Raw genomic sequence first — 17,810 nt, forward strand, 5'->3', positions numbered from 1 at the left:
GAATACAACATGCACATTCAATATATAAATGTTTATATATTTATTTCTAATTGTTGTTAATATAGGATGAGTTCCATTTGGGACCAGAAATGAATGTTTTGATGATGCGTTGTTTCTATCTTTATAGATACTAGAAATTGTCTCTTAAAGCGCTAGTTATACTAGGAAGCATCTCTGATAGTTTAAAATAAAAGAAAAAAATCCCCAAGCATATCTCTTACTTGTGATCCAGGAGCTCAAAAAGATTGCTAGTTTGATCTCTATCTAACCTGCAGTTCAGTTTGTTTGTTTGTTGGCTTTTTTTAATGTCTTTTATGTAACACAGTTTCCTATTATAATCAGTAAAAATGTAGTAATAAGTAGTATTACAGATTGAGATTCTTATTAAAAAAAAGGATAGAAAAAAAACTACCAGTGGTAGTTTTAGAAACAGCTAGTTTGCTCTTTGCACCTATTTTAAAAGAAGGAAAGGAAGGGCCTACACTTTAAAAACAAACAAAATCCCCAAACCTTAAAGGCTTTTTTTAAAAAAGAAACTTTTTGTTTGGAGATAATTTTGATTTACTTAAGACTGAAATTCTTTATAAAAATTTTGTATAAATGGTATGACACCTTTTTCTGAATTGGGCTGCTAACACTGAAGCCAGATGTATGACTCTTAAATGTAACAATCATAGGAGTTGAGTCGTTACTACTTTCTGAAAAGTGAGAAAACAGTAAAAGGTTTTCACTCAATTAAGCTTAATCTGCAGGCAAAGATGTTAATTTAACAGACTTTGAGACTCCATTTGTGTTATTTTGGCAATTTTAACTCTCCGGGTGTGATTAAGGAAGCAGTTGCTAGTTTTATGCCAAGAATTCTGGATGAATTAAGAATTAATTATGCTCATCATCACTGGCCATCAGAGAAATGCAAATCAAAACCACAGTGAGATACCATCTCACACCAGTTAGAATGGCCATCATTAAAAAATCAGGAAACAACAGGTGCTGGAGAGGATGTGGAGAAATAGGAACACTTTTACACTGTTGGTGGGACTGTAAACTAGTTCAACCATTGTGGAAGTCAGTGTGGCGATTCCTCAGGGATCTCGAACTAGAAATACCATTTGACCCAGCCATCCCATTACTGGGTATATACCCAAAGGACTATAAATCATGCTGCTATAAAGACACATGCACACGTATGTTTATTGCGGCACTATTCACAATAGCAAAGAGTTGGAACCAACCCAAATGTCCAACAACAATAGACTGGATTAAGAAAATGTGGCACATATACACCATGGAATACTATGCAGCCATAAAAAATGATGAGTTCATGTCCTTTGTAGGGACATGGATGAAACTGGAAAACATCTTTCTCAGTAAACTATCGCAAGGACAAAAAACCAAACACCGCATGTTCTCTCTCATAGGTGGGAATTGAACAGTGAGAACTCATGGACACAGGAAGGGGAACATCACACTCCGGGGACTGTTGTGGGGTGGGGGGAGGGGGGAGGGACAGCATTAGGAGATACACCTAATGCTAAATGACGAGTTAATGGGTGCAGGAAATCAACATGGCACATGGATACATATGTAACAAACCTGCACATTGTGCACATGTGCCCTAAAACCCTAAAGTATAATAAAAAAAAAAAAAAAAAAAAAAAAAAAAAAGAATTAATTAAGAAACAACCTTAAACTTGGCATTAACTCCATATTTGGTTATAGTTCTGAATTGTTTCTATATAATTAAAAAAAAAAGTAAAACCAGCCACCATGGGTGTTCTTAATGAAATAAAAATTAATGAAGTAATTTTATTATGTATAAACCATATCGTTGAAAGAAAACCTAAACTATGTGTAGTATTAATTACGTATAGTAATTTGACTTTAAAAATCAAATTGATAATGGGTTTTGTAAATAAAAAGTTGTTTGTGACATTTGAAAGAAGATAAAAGTAGCAAATATTAATATAACTATATGTCTTATAAGTATGTAAATAATATGGGAAGATTTTCAAAATTAAAGTTGTGAAAACTTTTAGGATACTAAGTTGGAGTAGCTTCTTGATCTTCTGAAAAATATAGAATAACCTATTAATATAAACTTTTTTCTCTTCTTAGGTCATGCTCTTAAACCTCAGGTTTCCTCTATTTTTACATCATTTTTGGACGGATTAAAAAAGTTTTATATTACAAAGGTAAGACTTTTTATAAAATGCTAAAATTTTAAATGCTTAAGATATCTGTTTTCTGCTTTCTTCCCACATGCACCTATTATAAGGGTGTTTTTCCATGTTGCTATGTACATTTCAGAATTATAATTTTTCATGTTGGAATAAATGTTAAGTAAATCAGGCAGTCAATTTCAGAAAATTTTAATTTTTTTCCAGTTTTGAAGCTTCTAAAAGTAACACTGCATTTGAACAGTTTTGTTTTCATAACATTTTCTATAGTTTGAATTTTTTCCTTTATGGAAGGTATCCATAAAGTGAAATAAGAGTGTGGATTCTTTTTAACCTTTGATTGTTGAATTTTTTTCCTAGAGTGTTAAGCCATCTTATAATACATGTGTGCCTTCTTTTCCTTGCATCCTTGTTATTCCATGTGGGATTCTTTTTGTTACATTTTAAATTTACCGGGGGAAAACAGTGCTTTCTTCTAGTTCATGTTTTTTGAAGCTCCAATGAGACTGAACGTTAACACTTTCTTTTATTTTCTAGATCTAATTTTTGTGTGAATTCGTTGGATATGGTTATTTTTGCCAGGTGGTGGTAGGGGGGTGCAGCTTCATGTTTTTTTCTTCGTACTTTTATGTATCCCTTTGAGATTGGAATTATTAGATGCCCTTTGTCTTAAATGTTGTAAATAATTTTTTTTCCCAGTCAGGCATCTCCTTTTTTAATAGGGATTTTTCTTTTTTGGTGTAAAAGTTTCAAATTTTTATCTTTTCCTATGATTATTTAATATAGTCTAAGCTTAGAAAAGCCTTCCTTCCTCCAGAAATATGATCAGGGCCATTTTCTTCACTCTCTCTCTTATACTAAATGAGAATTTAAAAAAAAAATTGTCTTTATTACTATTTGTATTTATTCCAATTTTATTATGTGAAAAAGATCTAAATTAATCTTCTCCTCCTGCTCCTCCAATTGTTAATCAGTTGTGGCAGCACCGTTAATTAATCTGTGCTTCTCATACATTGATTTGCTATGCCTCATATCTTATACACTTATCTAAGAAATAGACTCCATTTTAGTGCATCTCAGTCTTTTTTAATGAGCTTTTTGTTCTTGAAAAATTAAATAGATTTCATTGTTATAGGTCTATTTTTCCCTCTTGCTATTCAGAATTTTCCTTGTTATCACCATCACCTATTATTCTAGAAAAATTTTAGAAACTTTTCATCATTTTAGGAAGTTCATTGTGTTTTCTTATTAGAATTGGAATAAACTAGTATATTAATTTGGAGAAATATTGAGTGGTTTATAATACTTAGTTTATGCATTTAGGAGCATATGTCTTACTCATCTTTTTTTGGATATGTTTTAGATATGTTTCCTAATATATTTCTTTTTAAGATTGTTAGATACTATGTTAGTTTTATGCATAAGATCGCCTTTGAAAACTTTATTCAATAAGAAGTTATTGTTAGTATGTAGGGATGTTGTTGATTTTTGCTTCCTGCCCAATATATCCAGTTACTTTATTCCATCATTCTGCAGTTTTTTGATTCTTTATCATAGTTATTATTTCAACAAGTTATTTGTTGTATTTACATAAGCAATATGTTATTATGATTAACACTGTGGCATACTTTGAAATGAAGTGTTTTTTCTATGCTGAATAGTTTTGCTACATTGTAATGACCTGAATAGGTTTATTAAACGTTCTTAGTGATTGACATGTAAAGTTCCAAAGCTCAATTTTTAAGAAATCAGTGTATTTGAGCCCAGATCAGAAGGAAAAGAGCAAAATGTATTTTGATTTATTATTTGGTAGGATAAGACTTATCTGTAATAATATATATTTTTTTTTTTTGTAGTTTAAAGGATTTGACCCAAATCAGCTAAGTGTAGCCACATTACTGTTTGAGGGGGACCGTGAGAAGGTTCTTCAACATGAAAAACAAGTGTATGATATTGCTGCAAAATTTGGGTATGGCTTCAAGTTCATAATGCCAAGAGAAAGAAAGTTAAAAGCTAAGATTCTCATATCACCAAGCAATTATTAAAGTACTAGGCATTAATGTCTCCAAGCAGACTGCATGTCTCAAAGCAGTTATTAATTTCAGTTTAGTATTAAATTGTGGTAATTTATGATAGTAAATTTAAAGTATTGTTTTGGTTTACTTCCAAAATTTTTAGGAAGTTAGATTGATATGTTGCTCTTGTCTAATCATATATATATTATTATTAAACATTGTATTTTTCCTAGATTTTTACATTAATGTCAATTTTGTGATATTTGTTCTACTAGAGTAAAATAGAAAATTCATTGTCCTCTTACTCTGTGGTGATAATGGTGTATGTATAAAGCATGCTACTAGTGTGTTTTTAAAAGGAAATTGTGTTTAATCGAAGGTATTTGATAAATTATCTATACTCCACCCCCTGTCACTTACTGTTTTGTGCTGGTATAAAGAAACAGAAAACATTTCACATCTATAACCAACTGAATAATGGTAGGGTGGTTTCTGTCTGTCTTCTTGATGGATTATAAGACTGATTGATGAGAACTATAGTGAAAATGCCATTTATCAGGACTACATTTTTTCCTTTCCTTCTAAAGTACATAAACTAACAGTTTCTAGACACTAATCTTTTCTTTTTTTATTTCAGGGATTAAAATATATCATATACATTATGCTTAATATGAGTTTTTTGTAAATATTTATTTTCATTTCTTTTTTGTTGTTTTTTAAGAAAACAAATGAACACTTAATTTGGAGCCATGTGTTTTAGAATGCCTCACTTTTATGTATTTTTTTCATATCTAATATTAGCCCTTTATTTCTAGGGTTGTCTGAATTTAGTGTTAACGTGCAGTATTCTTAAAGGGGAAAAGAGTCTAATCTTAGACTTTAATTTTAGTTTTCTTTTGCACTATTTTTAAGTATTGAAAATGTCTCACTTTTATTTTTACCCTATTCTGAAATTGGCAGATGGAATTTTAATTTTTTCAGTAAAAGAGAAAGTTTATTCATCTTTCATCTTTTCTCAATAGCTGTTTTGGGAATTGCTGATATTTTAACTAAATCACTTAAAAATAATTGTGCTATAAAATCCATGTAATGACCAGATGGCTTGAATTTCAGGTCCTCTCATTTTTGTTTGAATTTTTGAAATGTACATGTTTTCCTTCCCAGAAGGAATTTAGCCCTATGTATGTACCCGTTTTTTAGTTTCTAAGTTATAGGGAGTACGTATGTAATTTGATTAAAGGACTGTTTTCTTAAAACATATGATATTAGTAAGACACAAGGAGATTTAAAACCTACTCTAGCCTTAAATATTAGAGACTGAAACTTTAAAAAATTGTTCATTGTATATTTAAATATTTACTTGGATTTCATAATTTCTCAGAAGGGCTTGTAGGAAAACGGAAGAGTGCATTTTGCTTTTTCATTTAAATAACTGTATATAGAGTTACATTTGCTTAGTTTCACCTCAGTCATCTCCCTGCTCACACACACCTCCACATCTGTACACACACCCATACACAGAGGAATTTCAGTTTTTAGGATCTATCTTTATAATTTCAATTAAGTATGCCTAGTAAGTCATTACTAGTTAGTAATGTGTCACATTTCCTGTTAGAATGGGGTAGGATGATGACATAATGCTTGTTTGTTGTGCCTTATAATTTTTATAGGGCATGACCTATCTTGTGCATCACTGTTGATGTCTAGTTCATTCTAGATACTTGATTTAATAATTGTTGAATGAATGAATGAAAATGAATACTATATTTTCCTGATATCTTTTATTCTACTTTGTTTATGCCTAATTACTGTGCCACCTGTAAAACAGTGTATTTTCATCTTTAGATATTTGTCAATACATTTTGTCAGGATTTTTTTCTTTGTTTGTTTTTGTTTTTGTTTTTGTTGAGACGGAGTCTTGGTCTTTCACCCAGGCTGGAGTGCAGTGGTGTGATCTCAGCTCACTGCAACCTCTCTCTCCCGGGTTCAAGCGATTGTCCTGCCTCAGCCTCCTGAGTAGCTGGGATTACAGGCTCATGCCACCACGCCTGGCTAACTTTCGTATTTTTAGTAGAGACGGGGTTTCACCATGTTGGTCAGGCTGGTCTGGAACTCCTGACCTCGTGGTCCACCCGCCTTGGCGTCCCAAAGTGCTGGGATTAGAGGCATTATTTTGTCAGTTTTAATTTGAGCCACCAACTGACATGAATGTCAGTAATGCCAGTTTTGTTTTCTCATATGTCACTATCCATTTACCAATTAAAACTGTAAGTGAATCTTCTTTAAAATATGGCATCCAGCTGCCTTCAGATACTGACACTTAGGCCCAAGCACTGTTGCTGTACTTCTAGCAGTTTTGCTTACTCAAACAAAACTTGTATCAAATTTGTCCATTAAAAATAGGTTATAGTAAATGAGATTCAATTTAAAGCAAAGGTAAAGAGTTAAAGACTGGCTCCATTTGAGGTCTCAATTTTTTTTTTGCTGTTATTTGTTCCTTCTTAGTTATAATTAATTTTTTAATGTACTTTCATTCTGGCTCCCTTTTATTAGATGTGGACATCTTCTGTTTTAAACAACCCAGATTGTTATTTGGCAGATTACTTAGAGCCATTTCGATTTTTTTTTTTTTTTTTGAGACAGTGTCTTGCTCTGTCACTCAGGCTGGAGTGCAGTGACCTGATCATGGCTCACTGTAGCCTCAGCCTCCCTGGGCTCAAAGGATCCTTCCTCCTCAGCCACCTGAGTAGTTGGGACTACAGGTGCACGTCACCATGTCTGGCTAATTTTTTTTGTGTGTGTGTGCTTTTTGTAGAGATGGGGTTTTGCCATGTTGCCCAGGCTGGTCCCAGACTCCTGGGCTCAAGCAATCCTCCCACCTTGGCCTCCCAAAGTGCTGGGATTACAGGTGTGAGCCACTGCGCCTGGCCTATTTTAAGTTTTTAATACTTGGAAATATCTTCTTTTGGTTTTCTGTCAGAAGTTCTAGTATCCCACCAGTTTTCTGTAGGCACTAATTTTTTGTTCTAATAACTGAAGATTCAAGGATATTTTACTTAGGTAAAATGCCACTCTTCCCACCCTCAATCCTCAATCATCTCTCCTCCGTAACAAGACAAAAGAAAGCACCACCAAGTTTCTTTCTGCTACAGTTTTCATGTGCTAGTTTAGCTCATGTATTTTATTTTGAATTGGGGCATTATTCATCTATCCCTTATTTTTTTTATTTGTTTATGAAACTCTCTACTGCCTTATTAGCTTTACATTGATTTTTATGAAGTACTCCCAACAATTTAGAGCATTTTTATGTGTTGTCTTAGCCATTTTTTCTCTTTGCTTGCCCTTCACTCCCACCCCAACACAGTTCAATACCTTTGAACACATATGACCCAACAGAACATAGTAGCCACGTAATGAATAATCATACTTTGATTGTTTATCCATGTTTGCTAGTAATGTATTTTAACTTCTCCAAGAGCAGAGCAGAATAAACATTACCTGTCAGCACTCATGACAAGTGTTTTGACATTTACCATAGAACTTAAGGTAATATGTTATCGTTATTTTTAAAGCATGCTTAAGTTGTTTAATGTAATTCAGCGTGAGAGTGATTAGTTTCACCAGATGGCCCTTTTATATAAAAAGATTGTCTCTCATTCCTCTTTCTTTAGTCTTTCCAGTCCTTCCTCATGAGACAGCTTTAAATTTGTTTAAAAACCTTGAATTGATGTTTGAAATTTGTGGGGACAGCAGGAAGCAGGGGATCGATGTTGCTACTTTAACATAAAGCAGTTTGAATCTACATGCAGTCATTTTGGAGTGATTACAAAAGTCACAATTTAGAGGCATTTAATTTTTAAGCCCTACTATTCTTTAACATATTGTATTTTAAGGTAATTCTGGCCAGAATATTGACAGTTCTGAAAGCTAAAAAGAGAAAAGTTTCAAAAAGTTCAGTCATAAGTCTGACTGAACTGTACTTCTTTGGGCTTATGAATTTAGAAAGGACATCCAATTTCTTCCTGCTTTGAATTAGAAAATGCATGTTTCCCTGTGGTTGGTCTCCCTGGATCCTAATGTGAACAGATCTGTTTCCTCCCTGCTGCCAGATATTAGAAATATTAGAAGAGGGTCTAAAGAAAGATGACTTGGGACTGAAAAGTAGGACTTTTTGTTTCATCTCGACATAACAGAGGCAAGCCTACTAAATGTTTATACTTGTTACTTCTCATCAGGTACATACTTGGCATTCTCTTTTCTCAAATATTCCCAACACAGGTGTCTTGCACCTTTTCCTACTCCTCACTCTCTTTTCCTTTCCTTCCACCACTAGGTTCAGGATGGATGAACTGTTTCTGTTTCCTAGACCTGTGGTGGTTTTTCTCTCTTGGACTCAGAGTCTGACTCTATTTTATATCTACTTGAGCTATGGGCTAAGCTATTTTCCTTTAAGCACTTGCCACAGCAGTTTTCTGACTTGTTTTCCTTTTGTTTTGAAACTTTATTTGGCTTTCTACCTCCAACCTCACATCCAACTCAGAATTGTGTTCTGTCTCTTCTTCTCACTTTCAGCTGCTTGACGAAAGTTTTATCTTCTTTGCTCATTAACATTCTAATACAAACAGTCCCCTTCTTTTTTTTTATTATACCCCATTCTCAAGTAGTTCTAGACTAGAGCTGCTTATATCAAATCTTTGCCACTTCTTTTGGATAACACCATCTACCTATAGTGGCAAGTCAGGAAATTTTGATTTAGCCCATTTAGCTTGAAATTATCTTACAGTATTTGTACAGAGCAAGAGTACATCTACATTGTAGTGTTTACTTACTACCAAATTCAACACAACTTCAGAAGAAGAAAATATTTAATTATAAGGTGTTAATTGAGGCGATAAGATAAACAATTTTTCCTTTAGTTGACTAAAGTTAAAATTTTAATTTCTGTATGATAATGGAAAAAGCATAATTAAAAACTGTTTACTAAAGGTATTGGAAAAACAGTATTCATTCATTGTCTTTTAAAATAAGAATAACTTTTACAAACAAGAGTACTTGGACTGAATTATATGTTTATATGGGATTAATTCTAACTAGATAATCAAATACAATTTCTATGGATGAAATTTTCCAATTGAAAGACATAGTTTATATGTTCATAGTAGTAAGACCTTACCTGTGTTGGTCTTGTATTTGTTTATACATTGCTTTATAAAATATTTCTATGTAAGTATGTTTTGTCTCTCATTTAAATCATAAATTTCATAAAATAAACACCACATCTAACATTCCAAATACTATGTAGTCATCTTGTATTCTGGAAGCTTCTCAGTATTGGGGAGTTCCTAGTCAGTTGTCACATTTCTTCAAATATGAGTGAGACAATAATAACATGAATATGTGAGTAAGAATATGATGAGTAAAATAAGAATACTTGTGTGAAGATTATTTCAGCTTATTTGTTTCTTATAGTTAATTCTTTCTGTGCTCTTTTGAGAATATGGGTAGAAGTAGTTGAGTTTATGAGTCAATTTTATTTGGTGGATAAAAGTTTGAAATTAAGACGAAACAAATATTAAAAGTGTTTTCAGATTTTTGATATTCCAACTCATTCTCTTGACAGCTTTTTGATATATTTATGATGAATGAGATTAAGATAAAAAAATTTATTAACAGCGTTCTTTAATTACAGTGGGTTGGCAGCTGGAGAAGATAATGGACAGAGGGGTTATTTGCTGACCTATGTCATTGCATACATTCGAGTAAGTTATATTTCCCTTGCCACTTAATTTATGTTGCAAACAATACTTTTTCTTACTTCAAGTGAATGCAATTGTCTTCCCTATTTTTTAAAATTTTAAGCCACTGTAATTTAGCATATCATTTTACATGAACCTTGTTTTAGCTACAAATCTTCAGAAGCCCATTTAAACCTTCTCCATAAGCTCTTGAAGAAGTTAAAGATGATTTAATATGTCTTTCTGCTCTTTAAAAGAATGGAGCCTTTCTCTGTTTAAAAGTTGAGCATACCATTCATAACATTACTTGGTTAAAATCAAGCTGTTTTACTTAGCAACATTCTTCAATTAATAATCTGTTTTAATGATGTGTAAATCTTTAACTGTATTTTAAAATTTTGATATTTAACTTGAAGTAGTTATTCACTGATGATGATTATAGAATTAAAGATATAATTACGTGTACTTGAACACTCAAATGTTTCTAATTCTAGATTTTCTACTTATGATATACTGAAATAGTCTTATTATCTCAAGTCTGTTGTATTTACTGATATGAAATTGTTCTTTTGAAATTTTATTTTTTCAATTTAGTTTTGTTTTTCTACTTTGGTTATAACAAATTGAAATTTCTTAATTGCTTTCTGCTGTTGCTGGGATTACTTTTTTTTATTTTTTATTTTTCCTGTTTACATAAGTTGAATGATCTTACTCTAAAAGGTCATTTTTCAGATATCCTATTGAGAATTTGGCTTCCACAAATACTCAGCTTTCTTTTTTAATCATAAAATTTTTTGGAAATTTATACATAATAGATGTACATATTTTCAGGGTACATATGATATTTTGATAGTTTCATATAATATGTAAAGATCAAATCAGGATTGGGATATCCATCACCTCCAAATACTAAATTTACTAATTTTTCTCTTGGAAATTTTGAACCTTATACACAACAATTGTTGTAAGCTTATGTACAACATGTTTTTCTCTAAAAAAGATTGAATTAATATGTTCTCATTTTAGCAAAAATTTAATCCCAGCTAAAATCTAAATGTTAAATTGCAGTGAATTTGAAGCATATAGTCCTCCTCTTTTGTCCCCCGCCCCCACAGTGATGATGATAAGTAAAAGTATATTTATTGCCTGTTCAGCATTTTAGAAATTTTGATTAAGAGATGTACTGATCATGAAAGGTAATAGATGATTGTAGATCTTGTAAATAATATCTACCTTTATAGGCTGTCAGTATCATAGTTTCTTCCCATAGTAAACATTTTGAATATATATAAAATGTTGTTTGTTAGGCATTTTGTCTGAGGATATTGGCCTTTTCCCCATAATACTGAATTCAGAATTCTAGAAAATGAAATACAACTGTAACAAGTACAGCATAGACACAATTTGGGTATCTATTTTAATTTTTAAGATTCTAGTTAATGTTAAAACTGAGTCAAAAACAAGTTAGGGATTCCGCACCCCCTACCCTGGGATTACATGTTTTCTGTTTTTATAAGTTTTACAATGGTTAATACCATTGTCTCTAAATATATTTTTACTGAATAAATGAGTGCATTAGAGAAAAACGCATGCTTTAGATCAGATCAGTAATTTGGGGATTTTTTTTTTTTTTTTTCCCCAAACACAGGTGGGTTGAAATGACTCATTTTACTTGAAGTGAAAACTTAACATATGTTGAGTTTTCTGCCTTATAAAGTTTTCTTTAAAATCTCTGGACTTCTGTGGTGGCTTGTGAAGCTTTCTTTCCAATTTTGATAACAATTTTGCTCTGGGTAAAGAAATTAAGTATTATAAGTTACTTGTAATATGAGTATTATATCCTCTATACTGTAAAATATTTTCCTACTAGAAGTGCCTCCAGTTGTTTGATCTATTCTGTCACTTCAGATAGATGCACTATATTACCATATTTTCTAAATTTGTTTTTAAAGAAAAGTTGATTTTAAGAAAAAAATCTCCTCCTTCTAAACACCTTCCCCCCGCCCCCCACTTCTTGATCTTCCTGCTCCTTTGATCTTGACTAATTTTCGATATTGGTTAACTTACTATTTATGCCACTAAAATAATGTTCTGTCAGTATTCTCTACATGTACATAGACTGTTCCTGGATAGAAACTCCATTCACTAAAGAAATAAATTTGAGTTCTTACCCTGAGTCAGGCACTCTGCCTGGTGCCAAGGATACAGAGAATAGGACAGACAAGGTTCTTTTAGTTACGGAGGCTGCATCTCACTCCAGGGACAACTTTTCAGTGCTCTTATGAGGTGGATAGTAAAGAGTGGATGAAGTTAAATGAGAAATATGTGATACTAACAATGAATATGAAAGACTAACAGTGTTGTTGATTCTTCTGCATCTGTTGTAGTTTCTTGATTTTTCTGTTTGTGTCTTAATAGGACTTGGCTTTGGAATACTATGTATTAGGAGAATCTTTTGAGACTTCTGCTCCTTGGGACAGGTAAAATATACTAAAGTGCCTGATATTATTCAAATATGCGATATGAATTGCTTGAAGTAATGTTTCTTTGTATGTGAATATGTAAGTTTAAAACATTTTATGAAGAAACATTGAGACAAGGCAGCTACTTTATTTAAATTAATGTATTCATCAGAATGCCGTATTTTCAAGTGTTTTATTGGGTGGAGGGAGTTGAAGAAAATTTGTCTGTGATCCAAAGAACGAAGGTATTGTTGAAGTTTACATTTTGAAGAATGTTATTGAATGCTCAGTGTTACTATGTGGTTATACTTAGCTTTGACTTAAATTCTTAAGTGATTAATATTGCTTAAATATTCTCTAAAAAGTCCTCCCAAAGTATAAAACCAGTTAACTGTCCTTTATAATATTATTTAGTTTTTGATATTTGTATGTGTAAAAATGGGAATTTAAGTGATTTATAAAGGAAATTTAGTTTAGGAAATTACATACAATTTCTATTTTTAAATTTAAGCAAAATGTTGATACTGGAGCATATTTTAGGAAATGGCCCAAATGAGATAGATGGAAATAGATTTTAGAAGGGTTTCTTTACTGGAAATACATACATACAATATTGGTTAGTGAATTAATAAAAACTGATTAGGAAATGTGAAATGGTTTATTAATAGACCTGTGAGTTTTATTATAACTCATCCAGTAATAAAAAAAATTCTCAAAGAGATTGTCTATACAATCCCTTATTCAAAATGCTCGGGACCAGAAGTGTTTGAGATTTTAGAATATTTGTATTATATATTTACCAGTTGAGCATCCCAAATCTGGAAATTTCACTGGAAATTACTGGAGCATTTCTTTTGATCATCATGTTGGTACTCAAAAACTTTCGGATTTGGGGGCATTTCACATTTTGGATTTTTGCAGGATATTCAACCTGTATATTTTTATTTGTTTCTAGTATACTGATATTTTACTTTTCTTTATAAAATTTATAAAGTACTTTAAATCTACAATGAAGTATATAGGACATAACAATTCCCTGTGAATCTACTTCTTAGATTGCATATCTTAATATTTTCGTTTCTTCCAATCTCTCTTTTTTCCCCCAGAAAACTTTTTACTTTTCTACATCCAGTCATCATCTGAGTTAGTACATTGGTGTTCATATTCCATGCATTGTTAGCTAGTAACCCAGTTTATATTATACTATCACTCTGTCATTCACAATTTTTTTTCTTTTTAAAATCAGATTTCTCAAGTTGAAATGTTATTCACAAATTTTGATGCTAAATTTTAACAAGGGGAATAAATCCCTTAAATAAAAAAATTGTCAAGTCATCAGCCTTTGAGTAGTAGAAATAGTTTGGCAGCGGCTGGGCGCGGTGGCTCACGCCTATAATTCCACCACTTTGGGAGGCCAAGACGGGCGGATCACGAGGTCAGGAGATTGAGACCATCTTGGCTAACAGGGTGAAACCTCCTCTCTACTGAAAATACAAAAAATTAGCCGGGCCTGGTGGTGGGCGCCTGTAGTCCCAGCTACTCAGGAGGCTGAGGCAGGAGAATGGTGTGAACCTGGGAGGCGGAGCTTGCAGTGAGCCAAGATCATGCCACTGCACTCCAGCCTGGGCGACACAGCGAGACTGCATCTCAAAAAAAAAAGAAAAAAGAAATAGTTTGGCAGCTATTCATAGTGGTCTCAAAGACCCTTTTTTAGTATGAAATTAGTTTTTATTTTTAACTAAAAATAAATGCTTAACATCTTTCCAAAATCGAAACTAAAGACGAATACTTAGAAAAAAAGGTGGAAACATATTTTTCCTTCTCTGGAGAAACCAGTAAGGCAGACGTTCTAACGGAGCTTGTTTTTTTTCCACAGGACTAGTCTATGCAAACAGAATCTCTCTCCAGCCCCTTTTCTATGTCAGTTCTGTCTACTTGGCAGGAAAAACCTAAAGAAACCCCGAAACAACCCCTCCCCACAAATACAACACAAGACAAGGGACTTGAAAAGTTGGGGAAAACCTTTTAACGCGTCTAAGACCATTTTAGTGTTTAATTCCTCTCCTTGGGTATCTTAGCCAGTTTGGCCTGCTATACAGAGCACCTTAGACTGGGTAGCTTAAATGTTCGGAGACAAGAAACAATTATTTCTTACAGCTCTGGAGGCTTGGAGTCTGAGATCAGGATGTTAACATGGTTGGGGTTTTGGTGAAGGCCTTCTTCCTGGTTTTATAGATGGCCATCTTCTTAGTAATACCTTTACCTGGAGGAAAGCAGAGAGAGAGAGAAAGCAAGCCCTCTCATATCTTTTTATAAAGCACTAATCCCATTTATGCAGCTCCACCCGCATGACCTAATGACCCCCCAAAGGCCCCACCTTCTAATACCATCTAATTGGGGCTTAGGATTTCAATATATGAATTTTGAGAGGGACGCAAACATTCAGTCCATATCACTGGGACAGTGGGTTAATGCAGTGCTACCTCTTAAGAGTTAAAGAATTTCCTTGTCATCAGTTAGTACTGATGATTGACATCTTGTTTTTTTGTTCTTCCAACTGTGGAAGCTAATACTGTGCAATTTTTTTTTATTTCTCTTCATCTATTCTTTATATATACTTGCATATTTATTTAATTGACACACTGATAATTTCTGTTTTATGCAGTTACACATTTGTTTTCCTTTAAAACAATTTCTTCAGCTGAAGTTTTAATAAAATTAATGGAAGGCAACTACATTTTTATGTAAAATTTACTTGTTGACAACCATTTAGCAATTTTCTTTTTCTTTCAAACGTTTGGCTAGCTAGAGGCCATGTTTGCAGTAGCCCATGGGATCAGGGTCTTTAACTTTTACCCATTATTAGATTATTGGCTTTTTCATATATAAGCCACTTAAGGGATTACCGGTCGTACTAGTTTTTGTGTATTCCTAAGTGTCCCATCCTATTGTGTTCTATCCCATCCCTACCACAATGGCTGCACCTGTTAGGTTCTCAATGAATATTCTTCATAGATTCTTATGAATGAGCTTGGGAATAATTTGAGAGTACAGTCTATAAAAATAGATATCTTAAGGGTTAGAGATATAAATTTTTTTTTTTTTTTTTTGGTTGAGATGGGGTCTCGCTTTGTTACCCAGGCCAGAGTGCAGTGGTGCTATCACAGCTCACTGCAGCCTTGACTGCCTAGGCTCAAGTGATTCTCCCATCTTGGCCTCCTAGCTAGCTAGGATCCCAGGTGCACATCACCATGCTTGGCTAATTTTTTTTGTTTGTAGAGATGAGGTCTCATTATGTTGCCCAGGCTGGTCTTGAACCCCTGGGCTCAAGCGATCCTCCTGCGTTGGCCTTCCAAAGTGCTGAGATTACAGGCATGAGCCACTGTGCCTAGCCAATGTTACAGATTTTGGAGACACCAGCAAGTCTTCTGATTAAAACCAAGAAAGTGGATACAAACACTTATAGATAGTATGGAGTGAAGGGAAAAAAAGAAGGCCTAAGAAAGAGGTCCAGGGAACCTCAACATCTAAGGTTACAAACAAAACAAAAGGTGGCAAAGTGTATTGAATAATAATATCTAGAGGATGTAGAGGTAATCCAATGATGTGAAAAAGCCCCAGGGAAGTTTTTTTCAGGGAGGAAATGGTCGAGTGTTAAATTTGCTAATAAGTAAGAATTTGAAAGTGTGCAGTTATGTTTCTGTCCTATAAAAGGATTGATCCAAGTGGACTGTGTTAGCCTTTGATCAGGTTCTGTGAGAGAATACTTTCAGAAACCTTTCCTTAAAAATCATTTACTGAAAGTGTCCCATTGCGGGTTATAACTGTTCAGTCTGGTCCTTTCTCCATCTCCTTTTCATTATTCAACTATCAGTGAGGGTTTAGATATAAGGAGCTCTTAATATTTTCCTGTTTACTATTGTATTTAAGATGATTGGATACATTTAAGTGCATTTAAACTGAAATGCAGTTCACACAGTGGCATAACTTGCAAAGGACTGTAACAGCAGATGATTGTATTCTTAGATTTTTTTAGACTACTTAGCTGTAGCACTTAAATTTCATTTTCTAGAGCCAACATAAAGAACTTGTTCCAAAAAAAGGAACTTACTACTTTTATAAATTTGTAATATACGTTAACTCTTATAAATGTTAAAGCTTAATGGATTTTATTTATATTTAAAGATTTGTTTTATAAGGTGTATATTCAAAATAAAGACATATTAAATATTGGTCATCTAAATGTTTTATGAGATATTTTTTCAAACGTGCATCCTTGCCATGCATAAGTGATGCATGGATAACATTGATAAGTCATGTATACCTGCAACTCTCATAAATTAAAGAATTTAACTTAAGAACATTGTTTTATAAAATTAGAATTTATAAAACTTTCAGATACTGTATTCATAAAAATAAAAAATTTGACATGCTAATAAGACACTAAAGCCCTTTTTGTATTTATATTTTAATCATATACTGTTTGTTCTTATTGACAATATGGATAACTTTTATAAAGTATGATCTGTTTAAATGCTACTGTTTTTATCAAATTGGTTCTCATACAGTCAAGTCTGCATCTTGAGACTAGAGATAAGCCAACCTTTTGAGTTTTTCTGGTATCATTTCAAGTCTCATGATGGTAAACAAATCAAGGTTTAAAACACAGAATCGGTGTCATTATGTGACCAGGATATTTATTGGGGAATAAAATGGGACTTTAATATCAAATAGTCCAGCATAGCACATTAATACTTTACACAGTTTGTCTTCAATAGATCTTTGTCAAATTGGATTTCAGCTTGCGAGTAAGCTATCAAACATTTGCTATAACATCATGATTATAATTTCTTTTGAAAGACAGTGCCTTGCTCTGTTGCCCAGGCTGGAGTGCAGTAGTGCGATGTTGGCTCACTGCAACCTCACCCTCCCAAGCTCAAGCAGTCCTCCTGCCTCAGCCTCCTAAGTAGCTGGGACTACAGACATGCGCCACCTTGCCCAACTAATTTTTTTGATTTTTAGTAGAGACAAGTTCTCACTATATTGCCCAGGCTATTAACATCATGATTATTAATTGAATCATTATTATTATTATTTTATTTGAGACAGAGTCTTGTTCTGTTACCCAGGCTGGAGTGCAGTGGTGCAGCCATGGCTCACTGTAGTCCTGCCCTCCTGGGCTCCAGCGATTCTCCCACCTCAGCCTCCTGAGTAGTTGGGACTACAGGTGCGTGCCACCATACCTGGATAATTTTTTAATATTTTGTAGAGATAGGGTCTCACTGTTGCCCAGGCTAGTCTCAAACTCCTGGGTTCAAGCAGTCCTCTGGCCTCGGCTTCCCAAAATGCTGGGATAACAGGTGTGAGCCACTGCACCCAGCCTGAGTTATTTCTAAATTAAGGAAAACTTCTTAGACATGG

The 17,810-nt window shown here is 33.4% G+C and overlaps 1 protein-coding gene across 2 annotated transcripts in view; it reads left to right on the forward strand.

Moving 5' to 3' along the window:
* Positions 1-17,810, forward strand: part of AGPS (alkylglycerone phosphate synthase) — a 153,983-nt gene that overhangs the window by 105,587 nt on the left and 30,586 nt on the right. For both annotated transcript variants that reach the window (XM_003253765.4, XM_030803672.1), the window contains exons 13-16: positions 2,116-2,192; positions 4,034-4,146; positions 9,882-9,951; positions 12,346-12,407. In XM_003253765.4, coding sequence (XP_003253813.3) covers positions 2,116-2,192; positions 4,034-4,146; positions 9,882-9,951; positions 12,346-12,407 — 322 coding nt within the window. The remainder of the gene's footprint in view (positions 1-2,115; positions 2,193-4,033; positions 4,147-9,881; positions 9,952-12,345; positions 12,408-17,810) is intronic.

Source organism: Nomascus leucogenys, chromosome 22a, assembly GCF_006542625.1.
Source record: "Nomascus leucogenys isolate Asia chromosome 22a, Asia_NLE_v1, whole genome shotgun sequence".
NCBI classification, from domain to species: Eukaryota; Metazoa; Chordata; class Mammalia; order Primates; family Hylobatidae; genus Nomascus; species Nomascus leucogenys.